At 33.8% G+C, this 25,002-nt stretch overlaps 1 protein-coding gene across 4 annotated transcripts in view; it reads right to left on the bottom strand.

The window, feature by feature from the left end:
• Window positions 1–25,002, bottom strand: part of pbx1b (pre-B-cell leukemia homeobox 1b) — a 92,557-nt gene that overhangs the window by 12,055 nt on the left and 55,500 nt on the right. For 2 of the 4 annotated variants that reach the window (XM_039656560.2, XM_039656562.2), the window contains exons 3-4: window positions 8,824–9,119; window positions 2,803–2,993 (exon numbers count right to left, since the gene is read on the bottom strand). In XM_039656560.2, coding sequence (XP_039512494.1) covers window positions 2,803–2,993; window positions 8,824–9,119 — 487 coding nt within the window. The remainder of the gene's footprint in view (window positions 1–2,802; window positions 2,994–8,823; window positions 9,120–25,002) is intronic. The other 2 variants (XM_039656561.2, XM_039656563.2) reach the window with 1 other exon arrangement.

Here is a 25,002-nt window from a genome sequence, read left to right as displayed (position 1 = left end):
ATATTTGCATGAATATATTGTATATTTATTTATACATAATTTATATTAAATATAAATTATAATATTTTATATATTAATAACACATTTTTCTTAAATATAAACATGCACGTGTGTGAATTTTTATATACAAAATAATTATCATCATATAATCATTTCTGTCTTTTTATTCACATTCATCTGTGTATCTTTTATATTTTTATTCCTGTACTGTTTTGTATTATATTTAATTTAATTTAAATCCAATTTTTGACATCTAAGAGGTCATCATATTATAAGAATATCTTGTAAGTTTCAGAACTGAAAACGTCCTTGTTAGTCCAATAAAAGCTTTTATTGACACCAGGCTCAGCAAACGACTCGGGGAACGATGACGTCAAAGAGGATAAAACCCCACCCCCGAAGAAGAAGATCAACGCCTACTTCAACACAGCCGTTAGCCCCGCCCACTGATTCGCCATTACGCGCATAGCTAAATAACATAGATGCCTACCTCGTGATGACAAACCGGATCCAGATACTGAGCGATACCGAATATTGTGGAAGAAGACAGTCGCTGCATAAGCTTCCTCTGGACTGCATGGATAAACTTTATTTTTAATGGCGTTTAGCTGATGAGGTAAAACATTGTCCGTCTGTTCGCTTCATTTCACTGAGGATTGTTTTGTAAACAAGACTGGATTTGCAGAGCGATGGTGCTGTGCCGTCTATATTGGATCTGACAGGAATTGTGCAACACACGGACTCTGGGTCGAACATGTGTGGGCGAATCACTCCGGTTGCCATTTTACAACATTGGACGTTTTCAAAACAATTTTCCCCACGTACATCGACGGGTGAGTCGAAACTCATTATAATATGCAAAACTGTTATCCAATCACAGCAGTGGGCGTTTACTTCCAAGTCTTCAGTGCGAGACGCCCATAAAAACCCAGCGTTTTTCAGCTAGGCTCAAAACTGGGGTAGAAAATAGCCTATTACTTATTCACTTTGATGATTTTGAATGCAAAAACCAAGCGAACGTCATAAGTTGACCTCAGACAACAATATAATCATTTAAAAAGCCAGTTCATATTTTTATCATTTCTTTTTATTGACTTTATACCTATTGTTCTAGTTATTCAATGTTAAATAAAGAAAAAAAATTAATAAAAAATTAAACCTAGCATGAAAAGTACCTTAAAAAAAACTTGACTATTGAACCCTGTTAACAAAGTTACTGTAGAAAAAATGATCAAACACTTTTTTTGTGCTGTCTATTTATATTATATTATATTATAAATAAATTGTAGTGCTGTCAGATTAATCACATTTATGAAAGAATAAAAGTTTGTGTATATATATACATATATGTATATATAAACTCACACAATTATATATATATATATATATATATATATATATATATATATATATATATATTAGGGCTGTAAAACGATTAATCGCGATTAGTCACATCCAAAATATAAAAGTTTGTGTTTACATAATATATGTGTGTATAGTGTGTAAAATTAGTTTGCATATATAAATACACACACATGCATGTATATATTTAAGAAATATTTGCATGAATATATTGTATATATATTTATACATAATTTATATTAAATATAAATATTAATATTTTATATATTAATAAGACATTTTTCTTAAATATAAACATGCTCGTGTGTGAATTTTTATATACAAAATAATTATAAACAGTACACCCACATATATTATGTAAACACAAACTTTTATTTTGGATGCGATTAACCGCGATTAATTGTTGCCCAGGCCTAATTTATTTATTTAGAATTTATGTATATATACACACACAAACACACACACACACACACACACACACACATATATACGCTAATATACATAATATATATACTGTAACAACTACTGTAGCTCTTTACTGAGAAATAGCTTGATACAAACTGAAAGTGCAACAATTATTTGACTTTATTTTTAGTTTTGATGTTTATTGGAAAACAACAAAACTGCAAATTAACCTCAATCCCAAACGCTAACACGAAATACATAAACCACATGAAACAGGACATTTAATATTCATTTTGACCTCCAGAGATTGACAACTTAAGAAAATAAGGAAGATAAACTGCCTTCCTATTTCCACAGGATGAGGCGCATATTCCTGAAAAAGTGCCAGATGAATTCAAACGAGCAAAGACTAATTCTGCAGGCAGATGGAAAAGAGGAATAAAGCAGACCGCACACGTGCACGCTCGAAAGAGAAGAGCTTTAAAACGACGGTAAATTGAGCTTTGGGTGCCAATGAGTTCAACCTCCTCTCGGCATCACTCATCTGTGGGTTAAGAGTGTCGTCTCGGGGGCTTTTACATATGCAGCGCTGAAGGGTGAGCCGATTTCCTCCCCAAAACCCCTCTTCACTAAATGCAAATGAGCACAGCATGGTCTCAGCCGAAGAGAGGATTAATCAGAGGAACTGAGCATGCTCCAAAGACACAGAGAACGAGCGCTGGAAGGAAACACCAAGCTCATTTAAATGTTATGCCTCCGACTCCAGCGCGGTTTATCCGCAAAGAAATGTATGCAAATCCCAGGCACGTTTCAAAGGGAACAAGCGATTACATTGAGAAAGGGATGGACTCGACACGGGAAAGTGTGTGTGGGTTTGGATGTGGCCCTGAAAGCGCGAGCCTGGGGCCTTCGACTCCCCCCCGGGAAGGATCGGGAACAGTAAACAGTAAACAGCGGGAGCGCTTGTTTACACGGACGTGGTAGTAACAGGATTAAAGAATGAGAAGAAACGCGGCGGAAAAGCCACACACTGACCTGGCGTCGAGGAATCGGGACCTGAGGATCATCACCGCCTCGCAGGTGCTCTGCTTCAACTGCATCTGGATGGAGCTGAACTTGCGGTGGATGATGCCCACCATGCGCTCGATCTCTTTGGGCGAGATGGGCCGTGTGCGAGACTGTTCCCTCAGCAGGTTCATCACATGAGTCGTGAACTCGTTACACGCCTGGACAGAGAGAGACACATGCATCTTACTGTAACAAGATAGTATGGTTTAAGGGGCTCATTTCTTGCAAAATTACATATACTGTATATATATATACACATACAATAGTGGCCAAAAGTGATGACCGACCGTACAAGTTCGAATAAAGCATCAAAATATTATTCAATTTGAAGGAAGCACAAAACAGTAAACTTGGTTACGGTATTTATCTGACAAAATTATTTGTTAAATACAGCTACGGGTTTTTATGGAAGCTTGTTTCCGTTGCGAGTTTAGCTATATCTCGAAATTCTGACATCTTTTCTCAGAATTGTAAGATATAAACTCACAATTACGTGTTATCAGGCCAATTCTAAGAGGAAAAAAGAATAACTTTTCCCCTCAGAATAGTTTATATCTCACAATTCTGACTTTATATCTCGCAATTCTGACTTTATCTCGCAATTCTGACTTTATATCTCGCAATTCTGACTTTATATCTCGCAATTCTGACTTTATATCACACAATTCTGACTTTATATCACACAATTCTGACTTTATCTCGCAATTCTGACTTTATATCTCGCAATTCTGACTTTATATCATGCATTTCTGAATTTATTTAAAGTCAGAAATGCAAGATAAAAAGTCAGAATTGCGAGATATAAAGTCAGAATTGCGAGATAAAGTCAGAATTGTGAGATAAAAAGTCAGAATTGCGAGATATAAACTCGCAATTGTGAGAAAAAAAAGTCAGAATTGTGAGATAAAAAGTCGCAGTTACCTTTTTTATTCTTCATTCTGTGGCGGAAACAGGCTTTCATAGGTTTTACTTTACTATGCTAAAAAAAAAAAAAAAAAATGGAAAACGAAAAAGAAAACGTATACATTGACTACAGCATAATCAGTTATTAATATTTTGGTGACTCTTGTTTTTGGATGCGTTCATAATTTCTTTGAATAACAGCCAGGCCAAAAATTACGTCAGCACAATTTGGCTTTTTTTTTTTTTTTTTTTTTTTTTTTGCGTTATCATAAGTAAGGACAACAACACAATAAGATGAAACGAATTAATATTTGAATAAAGGGTGAAGGTGTGCCTTTTCCAAGGCTGAACATCACTTTTGACACTGTGTATATATATGTATATACTATATATATATATATATATATATATATATATATATATATACACACACACACGCACACACACACACACACACTATATCATGTGTGCAAACATACTTGGCAATAAAACTCATTATAATTCTAATTTTAAAAAAGTTTACTGAGATGAGTCAGGACATTTATTGAAACTAAGCTACACAACTGACTCAGTAATCATATGTTATGACATCACAAGGGTGAACTCATTAGCATATGAGCGCCCACATTTACATAGCAAAAACAATTCAGTATTAGGCAAATTTTACAGCAGTAACTCTTTTCACTCATTCTACAAGGGAAAAGGTTAGCCAAACACAACACAGCTCATTTACATACAGAAGCAACAACAGTCTGGTTAACTCCAATGGTCAGAGATGAACAAAGGTTAAGACAAATCCTTGACAAATGAATGTAAATGTTATCCAAAATATATGAAGCAGGCAGCAGTTTTCAACTGATAATAATCATAAATATTTCTTGAGCAGATAATCATCATATTAGAGTGATTTCTTAAGACGAAGACTGGAGTAATGATCCTGGAAATTCAGCTTTCATCAGGAATAAATTACATTTTAACAGAAAACAGTTATTTAAAATGCTAATATTTCTCAGCAAATATCATCAGTCGTAATAATAAATCCAATTATAACGTGAATATCATATTCCAGATCCACACATGAATCCTGAATGAAGATACAGATTGTGCTGGAGAATGCGGATGCTGTTTAATGTAGTGATGTCCATATAAACTCATTCATCTCTCGAGCCCTCATTCCTCCTGAGCAGATCCTTCAAGAGTTCATTAATCACGCATAAATATGAGCCGTTACGCTTTCAATATTGTGACTTAATTCAGAAATGGCCTCATTGGCGTGAGATTGTCATTACTCACAGAGAGACACAAACAGATGAGCAGGAGAGCCGAGCGTGTCAGGAGAACCGGGGCTCATGGGAACACCACAACAACAGTTACAGAAGGGATGATGAAGGACGTTTTGGGTGGTCCGTGTGTGTGTTTGTGCTCCGCTATGACAAATATGAATGTGCTTTTGTGAACAAACACACAGAGGACACCTGGCCCTGTCCCAGAATGCATTTCAGTATATCACCTCTCCTATGCCCGACCGTTCATCATCACAGATGGATCTAGTGTCCGAGCACGCCGGCAGAGACGGAGGACCCATCTTAGCGCATGGTCTAAAGCGCACGGATCAAGTGCACTTGGGGTCGTGTCCGAATCCACTTTTGCTAGTTTAACGACGGGAAAATGGTCGGGACACCCGGTGTGTGGTCTAAAATCCACTAAATAAAATGTATTTTATTTTTAATCCACTAAATAAAAAAATTATTTTATTTTTAATCCAATAAATAAAATTTATTTTATTTTTAATCCACTAAATAAAATGTATTTTATTTTTAATCCACTAAATAAAAAATGTATTTTATTTTTAATCCAATAAATAAAATTTATTTTATTTTTAATCCACTAAATAAAATTTATTTTATTTTTAATCCAATAAATAAAATGTATTTTATTTTTAATCCACTAAATAAAATTTATTTTATTTTTAATCCAATAAATAAAATTTATTTTATGTTTAAAAAAAATAAAATAAAAGGGTTATCCCTTTTATATATATATATATATATATATATATATATATATATATATATATATATACACATACACACATGCTTGTATAAATTTAAGAAATATTTTCATGTATATACTGTATATAGATTTATATATAATTTATATTATTTATAAATAATCTTTTTTTCTTAAATATGCATGCATTTTTGTGTATTTATATATACAAAATAATTATACACAGTGCACCCACATATATTATGCAAACACAAACTTTTATTTTGGATGCGATTAATTGCAATTACAATATAACTAAAGCAACACTGGCAGAACCTAACCTAACCTACTTTCATGAACATGTGTGTTGCAGTTCAGATGAAGAACAGTGTTTTCTGCAGAGCTCCTAAATCTACAGCATCACTGCCACAGAAATGATGCTTCAGCAGAGTTGTGCGCTTCAGGTCTGAATCCAATGTGATGAGACGGAAAGACTCTGTGAAGTGATACAACAAGACAACAAATAGCCGAAGCGTCTTTCTGTTGCACTGTCCTCTCCAGCTGCACGCAACAGCACACACACACACACACACACACACGGTGTGATTTATCAACCAATGAGGCCTTCTGTTTAATCAATCTATTAAAAGGCTCAGAAATATGCCTGAAACTCATGAGTGAATGAATTGATTTGATGACTCACTGATTCAGTCCAAATGAACAGTTCGTAATAGAATATCTCAATTAGTCATTTGTCTTTAATATATATATATATATAATTAAATTTATTTATTTAATTTCAGTTGTATTTTTTTAATTTATTTTATTTCAGTTGTATTTTTCATTTTTTAATGCTAGCATTCTGAAAACTTTTTAGTATTATTTATATATTACAGTTTACAATCTAATAAAATTAGATTTTATTTTTATATTGTCTTTTTTTATTTGAATTTTAGTTAAATTTTTAGTCATTTGTCTTTATATATATATATATATAATTACATTTATTTATTTAATTTCAGTTGTATTTTTATTTATTTCATTTATTTTATTTCAGTTTTATTTTTAATTTATTTTATTTCAAGTTAGTAATTTTAGTGCTTCAACTCAAACTAAAAAAAAAAAAACTAGAAATGTTTCCTGGTCAAGTTTTTCGTCTAATATGTATATCTTATGTTATTCCAGTTTTACTACAATTAACAAAAATGTTTTATTAGTTTTACTTTGTGTTAATGATAATAATAGGGATGCAAGATACTGTATATCGGCCGATATATGTTCATTTTTTTTAATGTTATTGGCTGATTTTTTAGAGCTGATATAAATACTGGATTATTTCCTTCAGCGGAGACTCTTCAGATGTGCACTGTTCACCATGATGCTTTTGAATTGCTTGAAATATGATTGGAAACACGTCAAAAATATAGTTATGTGCTGTCATATCGGCTCCATAAAAATATAATGAGAACATCATCATAATTGTGGGCTTGTGTCATGGCTTTAAATGGGGGGTAATCAGACTCCCAAAAATTATATAAAATTTGGATTTCGATTTATCGGCCAATATATCGGTTACTGGCTTAAAGAATTATCGGTTATTAATATCGGTCAGAATTTTCATATAGTGGTGCATCCCTAATAATAATCCAACAGTGGATACAAAACTAGTTACCAAAAATGATATTCTTTCTTTAATAAAGAAAGTGTGCATCCTTAAAACTACTAAAAGAATAGGAATAATAGGAACCAGAAGTGTTAAATTCCTTTCCATTCCCATCTATATTTATCACCCATTATAACAATTTGAACATTCCCAGTTTTCAAGCGTGGGAAAGCTGAGCTGTCAGTAGCCTCTCAAACATTAAAACAGGAGTGTGTGAGAGCCTCTTTCTGTAACCGACAGCATCTTAAACACAGTCTTCACATCATGATGTGATCTGACACATTTTGGGATGGAAATGTTGCCTGCTGAGTTACACTTATGCACACACACACTACATTAATGTATGACAACGGCAGTCAAACAGATGTTGTACTAATCTAATTTATGAGATATTACAGTCAACATGGAGTCAAATTAAACTGTCAGAGCTGATGTCACTGCACATCTTTTATTTTTCATTCAAGATTGTCTGGTTTTGTGTATATTCTAAGATGATTAAGATGTCTGTGAAATCCTTGTTCATTCAAATTAATTGCATAGTAATTAGGGATGCACGATATATCAGCCACCATATCGGTATCGGCCGATATATGTTCATTTTTAATGTTATCGTCGTCGGCCCAAATATGGCCGACATATTAAAACCGATAAATACTGGATTATTTCCTTCAGCTGAGACTCTTCAGATGCGCACTGTTCACCATTATGGTTTTGAATGGCTTGAAATATAATTGGAGTCACTTAAAAATGATGTATCTGTCATATCGGATACATACATTTCTAATGAGAACATCATAATTGTGTGCTTGGGACATGGATTTTGTTTTTGCAATCAGGCTCTCAAAAATTATATAAAAATATGTATTTAGATTTATCAGCCAATAAATCGGTTATTGGCTCTCAAAAATAAAGTATTATCGGTTATCGGTTCCGATACCCGATATATAATAATCGGTTAATAGTAATAATTTTAATATCGGTGCATTTCTATTACTCATGGTCAAATAATGTCTAAAGGGGACCATCAAAATAAAGTGTAAACAAAGCCTCAATTACCTTTTTATTAACATGGTGGAATATTTGTATATAGTTTACTGCACAAAGGACAATAAAACCTAAATTCGTCTAGTAACCATAATGAAAAAACAAACAAACAAAAAACATGCTTTAATGTCATTAATGGCAAGACTTTTGTTTTTTGAAATCAGACTCCCAAAAATTATAAACAAATTTGGATTTAGATTTAATCTGCCAATATCGGTTATCGGCTTTCAAATATATAAAATTATCGGTTATCGGTATCGACTAATATTTTCATATCGGTGCATCCCTAATAGTTTCTGTAAACTTCACGTAGCATCTCCTGCAAAAAGCTCTCAGAATGCATCACTGATTACTTTTGTACAGTATGTGTGATTATATCCCATTATTACCATGTTGTTCAGCATGGGAATTTGGCTGTTGGCTTTTGCAGGCTTGCTGACCTGTTCGTATTTCTCCAGCTCGGTGTGGTAGATCTGGCGTATCTGGGAGAGTTTGGCTCTGTAGTCGGAGTGTTCTGCCGAGTTATCGGCCCCGACTCCTCCCGAAGCCGCCGCCGCTGCCGCCGCCGCCGCGGATCCGCCGCCTTTCTCCGGCCCGGACACGCCCTCCGCCAGGAGCATGTTGTCCAATCGCATCAGCTGGGCGTCGGGAGGCTCCTCCTCCTGCGCGCCACGGATACTCAACACTGAAACCAGACAAGCACATGAAAACGTTATTCAAGGCAGACACTTTAAAGGGGACATTTGTGATCCTGGACCACAAAACCAGTCAAATTGAGATTTTATATATCTGAAAGCTGAATAATAAGTTTTCATTGATGTATGGTTTGTTAGGATAGGATCATATTTGGCTGAGATACAACTATTAGAAATCTGGAATCTGAGGATGCAAAAAATCAGAATATTGAGAAAATATTTTTATATATTTACAGTAGGAAATTTACAAAATAAACTACTTTCTTAGTATAAACTCTTACTTAGTATTTTTGTCTTGTTTCCAGTCCAAATATCTAAACATGTTAAAATCAAGAAGCATTTACTAGATGAGTAAAATGCCATAAGAAATTATATCTTGTTTTCTGAAAAAAAAAAAAAAAAATTAAGTGAGTTTTTGGTTTAAAAAAGCTAAATTATCTGCCAATGAGGTAAGAAAAATAATTTTGGTTTCCATTTGAATTAAGACTTTTTTTCTTACCCTATTGGCAGATAATTTGGCTTGTTTTAACCAAAAACTCACTTAATTTTATTTTTATTTTTTTTTGAAGATATAATTTCCCATGGCATTTTACTCATCTTTCACTGTAAAAAATATATAGTTTAACTTTAAAAAATAAGTAACCTGGTTGCCTTCAAATTTTAAGTTCATCGAAATGGAAAAATTGAGTTGATACAATGAAGGAGATTGATTTAATCATCAGAAACTCAAAATATTATGTTTTCTGAACCACATTAATTATTTAAGTTGATTTGACAAAAGAAAAAAACGTTGTGATTACAAATCATGAACACATTTTTTTTTTACAGTGAGTAAATGCTTCTTGATTTAAGTTTTTTTTTTTTTTTAGTTATTTGAACTGTAAACAAGACAAAAATACTAAAAAAAAGTATGTTTTGCAGTGCACTTCATGGAACATGATCTTTACTTAATATATCCTAATGATTTTTGGCATAAAGGATGAGGCTCCTCCTCCTGTGCTTTCCATTGATGCATGGTTTGTTAGAATAGGACAATATTTGGCCGAGATCCAACTATTAGAAAATCTGCAATCTGAGGTTGCAAAAAAATCCAAAAATTCAAACCAGAGACTTTAAATACACGAAGGGTCCGACCTCATCGATCCACAGAGAATCTGCTCCTCCTGATAAATTAACTTTGAGGATAAGGTTATTCAAACCAGAGACTTTAAAAATCGGGAAAATCGGACTTTTCCTGTGTTTAAGTGCTATAATAGGGTCCCCAGTGCTTCTGCCAACACAGAAAACGTGAAAAGTGACGTAAAACACACTTTGTTTTGGTGAAGCATCTCAAATAATGGGCCGATCTGATTTCGCTCTCCTTCTGACGTAGGAAGGGGATCTTATATAATATTGAAGCCGCCATTTGGATTCACAAGCGACAAGAGCGTAACCAGTTCTAACACAATGGCAAAAGTTAGAGCAAAACATGTAAACGGTTCTGTCGCTGCACAGACGAGCACTGAACGCTATTTGACCATAAAAACATCAGGGAAACTGTGTCAGCTTGTGTAAAAGTTAAACATGCCTGTCGATAAGAGGAATCCTCCACAACAACTACATGTATCCACTAACCATCGAGAAACGTCCATGTGCGTCTAACAGTCCCTCTAAAGAGTCTCTCCTTTCACCTTTAAATAAACACGGCGGGTCGGACCTCATCGATCCACAGCGGATCTGCTCTTCCTGATAAATTGAGTCCGAAAACAAAAACTGGCCAAGATTGCAGCAGACTTTGCCAAGTTGTATAATGATATAATAAAACTTCATCTAATTCATATCATCAGCGCTGTAAATCTCAGTACGAGAATCCCTGCGCTCTCCTGCTTTAACACTAGAGGGCCTTAGTGTTTATATTTTACATCAGACTGACCATCTGATCTTCAGTATTAAAACACAGACACTCTGGACCAGACTGGACACACACTTAAACACACAACACTCGTTGTTTTAACCCAATTTTGGGTCAAATATGGACAAACCATTACATTTCTAAATTACATTTTTAACCCAATGTTTGAGTTTGTCCATATTTGACGCAAAATGGGTTAAAACAACCCAGCATTTTTTTTTAGAGTGGGGAAATAAACACACACTTCTTCAATTAAATCATATCATAAATAAATTAACTATCATTTTCAATTGACTATGTATATAAATCTTTGATATCTTACATAAATATCACTACACTCTTCTGACCAAATTTTGGGTCAAATATGGTCAAACCCAAACGTTGGGTTAAAAAATGTAATCCAACGGCTGAGTTTGTCCATATTTGACCCAAAGTTGGGTTGAAATAACCCAGCATTTTTTAGAGTGTATACAATATACAGGATACTATAAATATAATACTATTTATTATAAGATACTGCAATATTATCATTATTATGTACACTCTAAAAAAATGCTGGGTTGTTTTAACCCAACTTTAGTTCAAATATGGACAAACCCAAATGTTGGGTTAAAAATGTCATGAAAAATTTAACCCAATGGCTGACATTTTTTAGAGTGTAGGATTTTAAACTTTATTGCTAATCACATGATATTTTTCACTCTATTTTTAGTTCCAATTCATTTTTAAAATGCAAATGAATGGCACGTCTCAATATAAATGGAGGGACTGAACAGTAGAATATGAAAGGCTTTCTCAGTGAGCACTGAGTGGCACACAATCCTGCTGCCAGGTTTGATTTTCCTTCCATTTTAATTATCAGTGACATTCTCTTCTCTCATCCAACGTCACATCCAGTTAGCGACTCAGAGGTAGATGTAGTAATTTCCTCACAAGTTTTGACACATGGGCAAAAAAAAAAAAAAACGACATTGAGACTTCAAGATTAACACTGATTATGAGGAGATGCATTGTCTGGGAGTGAAAGGAAACGGGGAGGAGAACACTTCATTAATCCAGAGACAAAGCCCGTGCACTGGAGCATTAACCCCAGACCACTGCGGCCCGGTGAGAACGAGGCCGGCTGCGTGGCCGTCGAGAGGGGGAACGTGACGCTCACCTCCGCTTTCGGTCAAAATGCAAATGCAAAGAGTGTTGGCGAGCAGGAAAGGTCAAGAGTTCATGACTCGAGCCAGATTGCACGATTCTGTGTTGCTGAGCTTCACGGGCCCGAGAAACATCCCGTTTCATTAACCAGCATGTGTCATCCGACCCGAAAAATGGTGGTGTGGCTTCAGATGGGGAGAGTCTCACAGCCTATGCAGATGACATGGATTAACATCATGTGTCTGAGTGACCAAAACTCATATAAGATCTCACAAATAACATAAAATATGACATGGATTAACATCACATGTCTCAGAGACCAAAAATAAAATAAAATAAAAAAAATGGCATGGATTAACATGTGTCCGGGTGACCTAAAAATAAATAGAAAATACATCAAATAAAATTGAAAAAAAAATTAAAAATGACATCACATGCGTGTGACCAAAAAAATAAAAAATAAACAAAAACAAAACAAATAAAATAGAACAAACAAAATAACAAAAATACATGTTAAATATAACAAAATAACATGAAATAAAAATAAAAACATGAAATAAAACAAAACAACATAACATTAAATAAAACTGAAAGACACTTCAATAAAATAAAACAATAAAATAAAAAAAATACAAAAAATAACATGAACAGAATAAAATAAGATAATATCAAATAAAATAACATTAAAATAAAACAAACAAAATAACAAAAATACATGTTAAATATAACAAAATAAAAACATGAAATAAAACAAAACAAAAATAACATTAAATAAAATATCAAAATAAAACAAAACAAAAACAAAACAACATGAAATACAAAAAAACAGGATAAAATAAGATAAAATGTAAATAAAATAACATTCAAATAAAACAACAAAATAATATAATAAAAAAACGCAGCACGACACCTTTGAAAAATTGTAAATCTGATCCCCTATTACAGCACACCTCTGATTAAGACAAACTTTGAGGAATCATTCATATATTCATATCTGGAGCACAAAAAGCCATCCAATACTATATACGCCATAAAGCAGGTGTTTCTTATTTGACACATCTCCTGTGATTTTACTTGACTACTGAAAGCACACACACACCCGAATGTAAAGCGGTTTGGCAGTAGTTCACAGCTCATAAACAGCCGATCCCCACTTCATTAAAGCATTAAATCAAACCAGTTACTGTGAATGACTCGTGTTCATAACCTGAAGTTTCTAACTGAGCAAGAACTCTCAAGCTGATTTCCTAAAAAATGAGAATAAGGATCCTATCACACAAGTTTAGCACATGTTTTACGGCACTTTTAGAAGTAAAAACATAGACTGTGAGCACAAGGGAGTCTTGACAGAAACTCAAGGCCAACAGAATTCCTCCCAACGTTATAAAACGTCTAGACTGTCAAGCGAAAATGGAACATAAAAATTCCCCCGTTCACGAAACGATTAGCTTTCCCTCTGCCAAGTGCCGGTTTCACATTCACGGGTGTTTATTTGACTTGGCTGGATGAGTCTCAGTCTGTTAAAACCCAAAGCTGTTTGGCCCGTGATGGACGCAGAACCAAAAACCCAGAGCCAAGCACAATACGATATACACGTTTGACAGAAAACAAAATGGCACGGGATCAAAAAAAGTCAACGGAAAGAAGAAAAATATTCTGAACGTACAAGCATGAAAACCTTTATGGAGAACCATAGCAGTTTCATGAGGTCATATAGAGCAAAAGTCAGGTTTACAAGCATGCTGTAACAGAACGATCTGTGGCGATCTGGCAACATGACCCTGTTTATAGTTCTGCACGTGTTTGCAAGAAAGGGAGATTTCAGCCTAGAAACACACACGGGTCCTGCTCGACTACAGCATCCGTCGGGACGGGAGGATCCGCAGCTTGGGCCGGATGTCATCCCTCGTTGACAGACAGCTGACTGTTACCCGGAGCAAAAGACCAAACATCGAGAGAGCAGCTGCTCTTCACACACACGGGACATGCATCGATCCACCAATCAAACCCTGTCATTTCCAATGGCTTATCCTGCAATGAATTAAAACAGTAACGTATGATGTCATGCTAGGCATAATAAAATAAAATAAGTAAAATAAAAGTAATAAATTATATTAAAATAAAATAAACAATAAGAATAAAATAAGTAAAATAAAAAATATTAATTAAATAAAAAATAAAATAAGTAAAAAATAAAATAAAATAAGTAAAAATTATAAAAAATAAATATAAATAAATACATAAAAACAAATAAACAATAAAAATAAAATAAGTAAAAATAAAATAAGTAAAATAAAAAATATTAATTAAATAAGAAATAAAAATAAAATAAGTAAAAAATAAAATAAAATAAGTAAAAATTATAAAAAATAAATATAAATAAATACATAAAAATAAATAAACAATAAAAATAAAATAAGTAAAAATAAAAAATAAAATAAGTAAAATAAAAAATAAATAAATAAAATAAAAATAAGTAATAAATAACAAAAATAAATAAACAATACAAATTAAATAAGTAAAAATAAAAAAATTAAATAAAAAATTAAAATAAATAAATAAACAAAAAAAGTTAAAAAAAAAAAAATATTCACTGAAGAAAATGATTCGGACTCTAGGCTTGTAAAAACATAATAATAATATGTCTTTATATCTTCTGAAGGAAATGAGTCAGACTCCAGGCTTGTAATACTCACACAGAAAAATAGCAGAACAACTCTCCTCAACTAGCCGTGTAATTTGAAGCATCATTCATATTCGTAGCACAAATAGTATGCGACAAGTGCTGAAGTTTAATACTTGGGGTTTGGGTTTGTCCAAATACTGTTCTAAACGAGCCCCATTTTCTAATTATTTCCTTCATTTCTTATCCATTGATGGATTACACTTTAAATAACAGTGTTTTGTGCACTTACTTGCAATTGACACTTCAGACCGCACAGATAAAGCGCACGCAGGAATATCCTACAAGACCACGTCTCACCGAGACAAACGATGATTTATTTATCTCTCTCGTAAACTAGAGCACATAATTAAAACCACTGAATGGATTCTCTTAAATAAATACAATTAAGCGGGATGAGGGAAAAGGGTCCTGCATGCACAGAATGGGCTTGGCTCTGGGTCATAATTACACGACTCACTGAAGGCCACTTTACTCCATAATGGCAGGCTAATTGATTCCTGCTAATATTTCCAGTGTCGGAGCTGCATGATTCCTTCCAGCCTCGGAGAAAACACATCTCTAGCCTTGTTAACGTCGTTTTTTTTCCTTTATCTCTTAAAGAAAGCCTTTTCCTAACCATTCTCACTGCATTCAGAGCCTTAGATGAATCACATTACAACACTTCATTTGAAGCCGAATTGTTTGAAAATCAGATTATATGTGAGCCTTGACCCCAAAACCATTCAGGGTCAATTTTTTGAAATCATTGATGTATAGGCTAGTTTGTAAGGATAGGACAATATTTGGCTGAGATAGCCTACAACTATTTGAAAATCTAAATATTGAGAAAATCACCTTTAAAGTTGTCCATTTATGTTGGTGATTTCGCTGCATCCAATCGAAATTTTTGATGTATATATTTACGGTAGGAAATTTACAAAATATCTCCATGGAATCTTTTTTCGAGTCATTTCGTCTGTTGAATGAACCAAATGACTCATAAAAAAGATTCGTTCGTTTTGATTTGAACAGGAGAGTCACGAACGTGCATCACAGAACAGAGCAAGGCGAGCATTTGTGCTTATAAAACTTAAACTTTTTTATTCATTTTTGAAATGTTTCGCTAGATAAGAACCTTATTCATCGTCTGGAATCATTTAAAGTCCTTTGAACAGTTTGCACTGAAACTCTCATTTGGACCTTGAACCGTTTGGTTCCCATTGAAGTCCATTATATGGAGAAAAATCCTGGAATGTTTTCATCAAAAACCTTAATTTCGTTTCAACTGAAGAAAGAAAGACATGGACATCTTGGATGACATGGGGGTGAGTAAATTATCAGCAAAAGTTTATTTAAAAGTGAACAACTCCTTTAATATCCTAATGATTTTTGGCATCATTTTGACCCATGTACAGTTTTGCCACAAATATGCCCGTGCGACTTACGACTGGTTCAGTGATCCAGGGTCACATATATGTACTTTCTTCATGAAGGAACAAGCATATAATCTCATGAATCATTGACCATAATTCCTTCATTAAGATATGAGATCAAGTGAATCATGTAAACATCTCAGTCTAGACATTGACTTGACATTACTGAAGATTTACTCTGCTTGCACATGTTTTGTCAGCTGTTGCAAGTTTCATCCCACATGCACAACAGGAATTATATTTGCAAATAGCAAAATCAGGCTCACTTTGCCAGATCTGCGTTCAGAAGGTCAAGGAGATTGGCTGGTTTTTCCTTGAGCCACCAAACCTAAACATCAGATGTTCGATTCAACAGATTGTTAGAACAAATGAGAGTTCGTGACATTTGCTCAAGCCCACAGCGTGTGGCCTTTTACAAATCAAATCAATATTTAATAAAAACCCAAGGCCACAGGCTGACCAGACAATGGATTTTTTTCCTCCGTTGGCTTGTTTATCGGAGACGAAACGTTTAATTTCCGAGAAACCGCGTCGTGTTATTGGAGGAAAGGCACATGCAGGATTTATGCACCTTTTCTCACAGTGGCTCCTCTCCAAAAGCCTTGCGTTTTTCTTTTTTCCCCCCAGCATGGAGAGATGTTTAGTGCTCTGCATTTTCCATTAGCCAAACATCAAGTGGTTCTGCTTCAAGCCACGGCTCCCGCAGATCCTGAAATATTAATTGAACTTCTATAAAAGGAGGCAGAGATGACTCCAGCTGAACCCTGCGACTGCGGCCTCGTCTTTCTCCGACGGGCACAAAGACACCAAACGACAGTTCGAGAGTAAATGATGTGTCCACCAGGACAAAAGCAGATCATCTGCAACTCCGTGGCTTCAGCAGACGCCTCCCTAAATCCGAGAACTCATCTCAAGGTTTCTTCTCGCCCCAAACGCAGACTATGGACTACTTTTTTCGACCACAGAATGAAATTGCGACGAATTCAATGCAATGCGTCCCAATTCAGAGGCTACGTTCTTCCAAGGCTCAATGCGTCGCCGCCTACAAACATGTCCTTCGTTCCCCAAGCTGCGAATGATAGAACAAGTGGATCCCTCGCAGCCTAGCCTATCCCAAGATGCATTGCGCACCGGTTAAAACTGCATTTTTTAATGGAACATCCCGAATTTCACTTTTAAATGTAAGAATGTACTTTATTTCTTGCAATTGTGAATGTATTAGTTCATTTATGTAACTTGCAATTATGAGTTTAATTCTGTCTTTATTTCTTGTAATTTACTTTTTGTCAGAATTGCACGTTTATTTCTCGCAATTTGGGCTTTATAACTTGCAATTACAAGATTATCATTTTGACTTTAGTTCTCTTAAACTTTTTTCTTTATTTATCATAATTGCAATTCTAGTTTTTGCTTTTTGCCAGAATTGCTTTATAATTTATGAGTTTATCATTTTGGCTTTAGTTCTCTTAAACTTTTTTCTTTATTTATCATAATTGCAATTCTAGTTTTTGATTTTTGTCAGAATTGAAAGTTTATTTCTTGCAATTTAGGCTTTATAACTTGCAATTACGTGTTTATCATTTTGACTTTAGTTCTCTCAAACTTTTTTCTTTATTTATCATAATTGCAATTCTAGTTTTTGCTTTTTGCCAGAATTGCTTTATAATTTATGAGTTTATCATTTTGGCTTTAGTTCTCTTAAACTTTTTTCTTTGTTTATCATAATTGCATTTCTAGTTTTTGATTTTTGTCAGAATTGAAAGTTTATTTCTTGCAATTTAGGCTTTATAACTTGCAATTACGAGTTCATTATTTTGACTTTAGTTCTCTTAAACTTTTTCTTTATTTATCATAATTGCAATTCTAGTTTTTGCTTTTTGCCAGAATTGCTTTATAACTTATGAGTTTATCATTTCGACTTTAGTTCTCTTAAACTTTTTTCTTTGTTTATCATAATTTCAATTCTAGTTTTTGATTTTTGTCAGAATTACGAGTTTAGTTCTCGCAATTCAGACTTTATAACTTGCAATTACGAGTTTATCATTTCGACTTTAGTTCTCTTAAACTTTTTTCTTTGTTTATCATAATTTCAATTCTAGTTTTTGATTTTTGTCAGAATTACGAGTTTAGTTCTCGCAATTCAGACTTTATAACTTGCAATTGCGAGTTTATATCTCACAGTTCTGAGAAAAAAGTCATGAATTGTGATTTTATGTTTCATAATTTTTTTAAATAAATAAAAATTTTGCAATTATGAAATAAAAACTCGCAATTCTATTTTTGTCTCAGAATTGTAAGATATCAACTCACTAATTCAAAATATAATTTTTCTTTTTTGTATAGCTTTATTTCTCGCAATTGTGACTTTTTGTCAGAATTGGAATTCGCAATTGCGATATGTTTTTTTTCTTTTTTCTAATAATTGCAATTCTGATTTTTTTCTCGCGCAATTGCGGGTTTATAACTCAAAATTCTGACTTTTTTTCTCACATTTGCGAGAAAGAAAAATAGTTTATATCTTGCAATTTAATTTTTTTTTTCCTCAAAATTTGTGAATGCTCCTCGTCAGCTGCTCCTCTTTTTTTGTGGGGTACCCCAGGGTTCAGTTCTCGGCCCAATCTTGTTTTCTATATGTTGCCGTTAGGGAGTATTATAGCAAAGCACATCCTGTCCTTTCACTGTTATGCTAAATAGTGGTGTGACAATTTCTTTTTTGATTTTATTGTTATTTGTATTTGTTGTATGATATATTGTGTTATTTTATTCTATGATGTTGAAGCACTTTGGATACGGTTCTTGTAAAAGCGCTATAGAAATAAATGAATGAATAAATGAAAATTGTGAGTTAGCATCTCATAATTGTTAGAAATCCAGCAATACTTTACTTTTATCCTAACAATTTTCTTCCCTCTGACCTTCGAAATGAAATAGGCTATTTTAACGGCCAGTAGTTGCACAAACAATAGTATGATTGACACTTACAGCTTGCCCTTTTCTGAAACCCTACAAATAAAAAAGGTCTAAAATCATCCCTCCTAGTTTAAGTTAGGATGGATGTGTAAAACTACATTATTTTCAACAAGTAACTAGTCCGTAGGTGTCTAAACGATTACAGTAATTGACTAAAAAACAGCTAGAGGGAATGGAACAGAACACAATTTTTTAGTCATAAAAACACATTTATGGCATTCACTTGTTTTTCTGTCAATTTGAAGTATAAATGCTTGAGATTATATCCATGTCAGTGTTCTGACGGCAGGATCAGCTCTGAACGCAACGGCAGTTCACATTTCTTATCCCGTCTGATTATCCGCGGATAACACACGGCTGTCAATATCCGGAAGAACACGTAATCTCTACGAATGTATGCGGGCGTGTCAACAGAGGCGGTTGTCATGGAGATTCTCTCCGATAGCAGAGAGAGAGATGCTGATGTTGAAGGAGTGATGTTTAGGTGTGTGTGTTAACGCTGAATCTGCTTTGTTTCACATGGACAAAGACACACACACTGCTGCTCTGGAAAGGATAAAGGACAACTAAAAATGTCTTGCCTCTTCTAATCTAAATTACCGAACACAAACATCATGATGAGACAATTTATTTTTTCAAGAGAGTAATTTTACAATAATATACATCTATGTAAAAAACACACCCCCTTTTCAAAAAGTGGACTTGTATTGTGGGGAAAAATGAATGATCTCTGCCAGTAATTTACATGGGAAAAAATGTTTGCCAGAAGATACAAACAACAAGAAAACAAATGTAATATTTAAAACTTTAATAGTAAATAAATAAATATTTTAATAAGCAAATGCCGAGATACTGAACTTATAAATGCCCAGATATTACACTCTAAAAAATGCTGGGTTGTTTTAACCCAATTTTGGGTAAAATATGGACAAACCCAGCCATCGGGTTACATTTTTAAATTACATTTTTTACCCAATGGCTGGGTTTGTCCACATTTTACCCAAAATTGGGTTAAAACAACCCAGCATTTTTTAGAGTTTACTAATATTATTTTATAATTTGCATCATGTCATGCATTTATATCTACGTATATCCATTTATTTATCACAGAAAAAATGCAACAAAATGTGTTTTTATAATGATATTCTACTACATTAATATTGCTGAAATGTATCATTGTATCACCTATATACGTGTATATCCATAAACTTCTCAATTTTCTTTGGTTATTTTCTTTGCACTTAGTGTGTGTTTGAGTGTGAGAATCTGAACACGAGGTTGCCCGATTAACCCTTTCTAGTGTGTTGTGTCTGAGATTGACGCTGACAGCTCTGGCCCTGTTTGCTGTTGGTGATTCAGTGTGTGTCGACGGTGGCGTGGTGTGTGTAGCGGTGGTCCCGTCACAGCGCAGGCACCAGAGTCAAGACGACAGCTACATGCTAATTCAATGGCGGCATTATTCATTATACAGTCACAAGTGTAGTGGAACGGAAAGGAAACACACACACACACACACACACACACCGGGGAAGTGTGCGACAGGACTCGATCTGTTAAACCAGGCCAGCGCTGTCACAACCCTACAGTATAGAATGCTGGGAAACGTGTTTACAAGGCAACAAAAAAGAAAACAGAATTACTGTAAGTAGATAAAGCCTTCAAAACATATTTCAGTGTTATAGAGTGTAAAAAAGCAATTAACCAAGAGGAGATTTTACAGGGATGATGATACCAATACCTAAAGAACATCATATATTTGTTACTGAATATATACTTTTGTTTATATGCAGAACGTTATAACCAAAATGGCAATTAAAAGACCAATATTTACTGTTTTATCATATATATATATATATATATATATATATATATATATATATATATATATATATATATATATATATATAAAACACATACACCTTCCATTATTTCTTAAGGTTTAGAGTTTTTTTTAATAAGGAAACCAAAATATCAAAAAGGCCAATTTTTGTTTTTTGTTCAGATAAATGTGTGGTGTTGCTTTATTTGTTGTTACATTTAAATATATAAATGTTATATAAATAGTTGTTTTAATTGTTTGTTATGTATATATATATATATATATATATATATATATATATATATATTATATATATATATATAATATATATATATATATATATATATATGCTGTGTTTATAGGCCTATATATATATAATAAAACAACACACACAACATTTATGTTTTAGTTCACTCAACATTTATGTTTAGTTTGACCCAACTTTGGATCAAATATGGACAAACCCAGCTGTTGGGTTACATTTTTTAATTACATTTTTAACCCAACACATGGGTTTGTCCACATTTGACCCAAAGTTGGGTTAAAACAACCCAGCATTTTTATCATATAGTATATATATATATATATATATGGTTTTAATTGGCCTTTTTGATGTATCGCTTTGCATATAATGGAAATCGAAACATTAAATGGTTTGTGATATTAAATGCACAAAACAAATCGTTTTCTTTTCTTTCTTTTCTTGCGCAGGACGGATCTCAGAGGACACAGAAAAAGGTGCCATGAGGGTAATTAATCAATCAAAAACAGAACAAAATCACAAATTAGAAAGTCAATTAAAAGAATAAGCCCCAGCGTACATGTGCAGGTGTGACACAGCGCTTAAACAGAGCTGACAGGAGAGTGTGTGTGTGTGTGTGTGTGTGTGTGTGTCCTGAAGAGACCGAGACCAGCAGCTCCAGCCCAGTGGACCAGCACGAGACGCTCCTCTGAGTCTGTCCCGCACAGGCACCTCAGAGTCCACTCCAACAATGCTAATTATAATCATTAGAGCCGGCCGGGCCCGAGGCGAGCTGGTAATGACACAGCCTGAGCTGGAAACCAGAGATAGAGACAGATACACATCGAGATGGAGAGAGAGAGAGTCATTCATTAGGAAAATAGCGTTCCTCATTTCAAAGCATCCTGTGCCCCGGGCCAGACATATTCCTCTAGATCTATTAATGTATGTGATCTATGAGCCTGAGCTAATCGCTGGACATGGAGGAGTTTACAGCACACCACACACACACACACTTTCACTGCACAACTACTTCTGTGTTTGGAGTAAAGAAAGACTCCAGGTCTGAACGGGAATCAAATGATGCACTAACATCAGGGCTGATTAACAAAGATCCCGCTGACCTGAGGTCAGTGTGAGAGAGCTCAAGAAACCAAACTTGAAGACTAAACATGTTTGTATATGTAAAAAAAAAAAAGTAAAACATTGAGGAACAAGCACCCACAACACTATTCCTAAACAGTAAATTACTAAAGACACAATCTGGATTTTACAATCAAATTTAATATTTAAAAGTAATATCAAGCATCTAAACATTTTACAGAAAGAACTTAAATATTTGTTTTTATTTTTGTAAAAAAAAAAATAAGCCCTGACATTATCTACATGCTTGTCCTAATTAATTTGTTTTAATTATAATTATTAATCATTTAAAATATAATTAATTAATAAAAAATGAATTAATTAAAAACAATAATTAAAACGGATTACTAAAGATGCAAACTAGAATTTTACCGTAAAATTACAGTAAATTACAGTAAAAGTAATATCAAGTAATATTAAATTATAATTATTAATCATTTAAAAAAGTGAATGAATTAAAAACAATAATTAATACGGATTTAAAGATGCAAACTAGAATTTTACCATAAAATTACAGTAAATTACAGTAAAAGTAATATCAGGCATCTAAACATTTTAATGCACAATAGAAAATAGGAATAATATATATATATATATATATATATATATATTAGGACATTATCTGAATTGAACATAAACTAATATTAATTATAACATTAGTATATTACTAATAATTTTAAAAACAAATAAATAAATAATAATTGAAAAATTGACCTTTTCCAATAATTAAAAAAAATAAAATAAAATAATAATTATGGGCCAACGCTGATATGATCAGAGTACAGTATATCTCTATCTGGATTGCTAGTGTACACATTTAAATATTCATGGTGAAAATATAAACCTGAGCTGTATGAAGAGCCCAGTCCCCCTCAGACTGGATCGAGCGTCCATTTCTCAGCGGCCCCCGAGGGCCCGGACGGCCCGAGACAAGCGTGTGTCATTAAAACCTGCCCTGCAGCTCTTTATTAAAGTCATTCCACGGGACGCCAGAGACACGTCAGTCTCCGAGAGAGATAGAGAGGGCCGGGTGACCAATGACACGCCACTAATTCCCCATCAGAGGGAGTCAGCTCGGTTTCGTTCCGCACAGATCACCGGCACAAGCCTCATATCAGACTCAGATCACGGACTCGTAAACGGCGCTGGTGCATCCTGGTGTGTGGAAATCCGACTCAATGCACTTGCTGAGTTCACCAACACCACTAAACCTCATGTTACTCCGACCGCATATCAACGTCACTCCGGATAAACAGCATCTGCCAAATACCAAGATGCTCTAAACTGATATGGATTAAATCTGAGTGATTGCCAGAGCAAAGGTTGCTATCATGATGTGTGGGTGGTTGTTAGGGTGTTGCTAGGGTGTTCTGGGTGGGTTGTTTTGAGTGGTTTCTCACTAACCCACGTCACTCTATCCAGCCATTGGTCACCAATAGATTATTGTATATTTGACTACAGTAGCGCTGCAAGATCTTACGAAATAAACCAAATTTGCAATAATAGAGCTTAGTGCAATTATTTAATTCTCACTGTGGATTTTCTCCAAAGAAAAGCTGGATGGATTATTGCTTCAAAATATGTTAAGACAACAATAAATATTAGGGCTGTCAAACGATTAATCGCGATTAATCGCATCCAAAATAAAAGTTTGTGTTTACATAATATATGTGGGTGCACTGTGTATAATTATTTTATATATAAATACACACACATGCTTGTATATATTTAAGAAAAAAATATTATTTATACATAAAATATTGCTATTTATATATAATATAAATTATATATAAATCTATATACAAAATATACATGAAAATATTTCTTAAAATATGTACAAGCATGTGTGTGTATTTATATATAAAATAATTATACACAGTGCACCCACATATATTATGTAAACACAAACTTTTATTTTGGATGCGATTAATCGTTTGACAGCCCTAATAAATATTATTAATATTATAATTTTTTTTCTGAGCTATACTGTAAAATTAAATTACAATTACATTCTTTTTCCTATTTAGAAAATACTTATTTTGTTTATTATTTTTGCAGGCCAAGTGCAGCAAACCTGGAGCTTTAAAAAAATGCATTTTAAATTGTAATTTACATTTTTTTATCAAACAATTCACAATTGAATTACCTGAAAAGTGGAGCACTACATATTAAACTTGAGCAAGAAAGTATTTTAATATTGGAAAAAAAAAATCTCCATTTAGCCAATACAGGAATATAATAGGTGTAAAGTGTGAACGATGAGTGCATGAACAGGATGAAAAACAGTTAAAAACAAGTAAACATGAAATTCAGCTTCTCAGCCTCTCTGCCAAGCGTGCGCATGTGTGGCACATTTCATAAAGCATCATTCTCTCAGCCAACAAGTTTATGTAAAAGTGATTAACCGTAATTAAGCCATAATTACTCTGATTAGCCAAGTCGCGGCAAATTACAGCAGCCCATGTGAAGCACTGTCGGGACGAGGGGGCGTGTTTGAGCGCTTTACCCATGATGCACTGCTCCTCTCACGCTGTGGTGTGTGGAAGGATGTTTGGATGATGCCCA

Source organism: Pimephales promelas, chromosome 8 (assembly GCF_988280905.1).
Source record: "Pimephales promelas chromosome 8, fPimPro1.hap1.1, whole genome shotgun sequence".
Classification (NCBI taxonomy): domain Eukaryota; kingdom Metazoa; phylum Chordata; class Actinopteri; order Cypriniformes; family Leuciscidae; genus Pimephales; species Pimephales promelas.
This window is presented reverse-complemented; position numbering and strand designations above follow the sequence as displayed.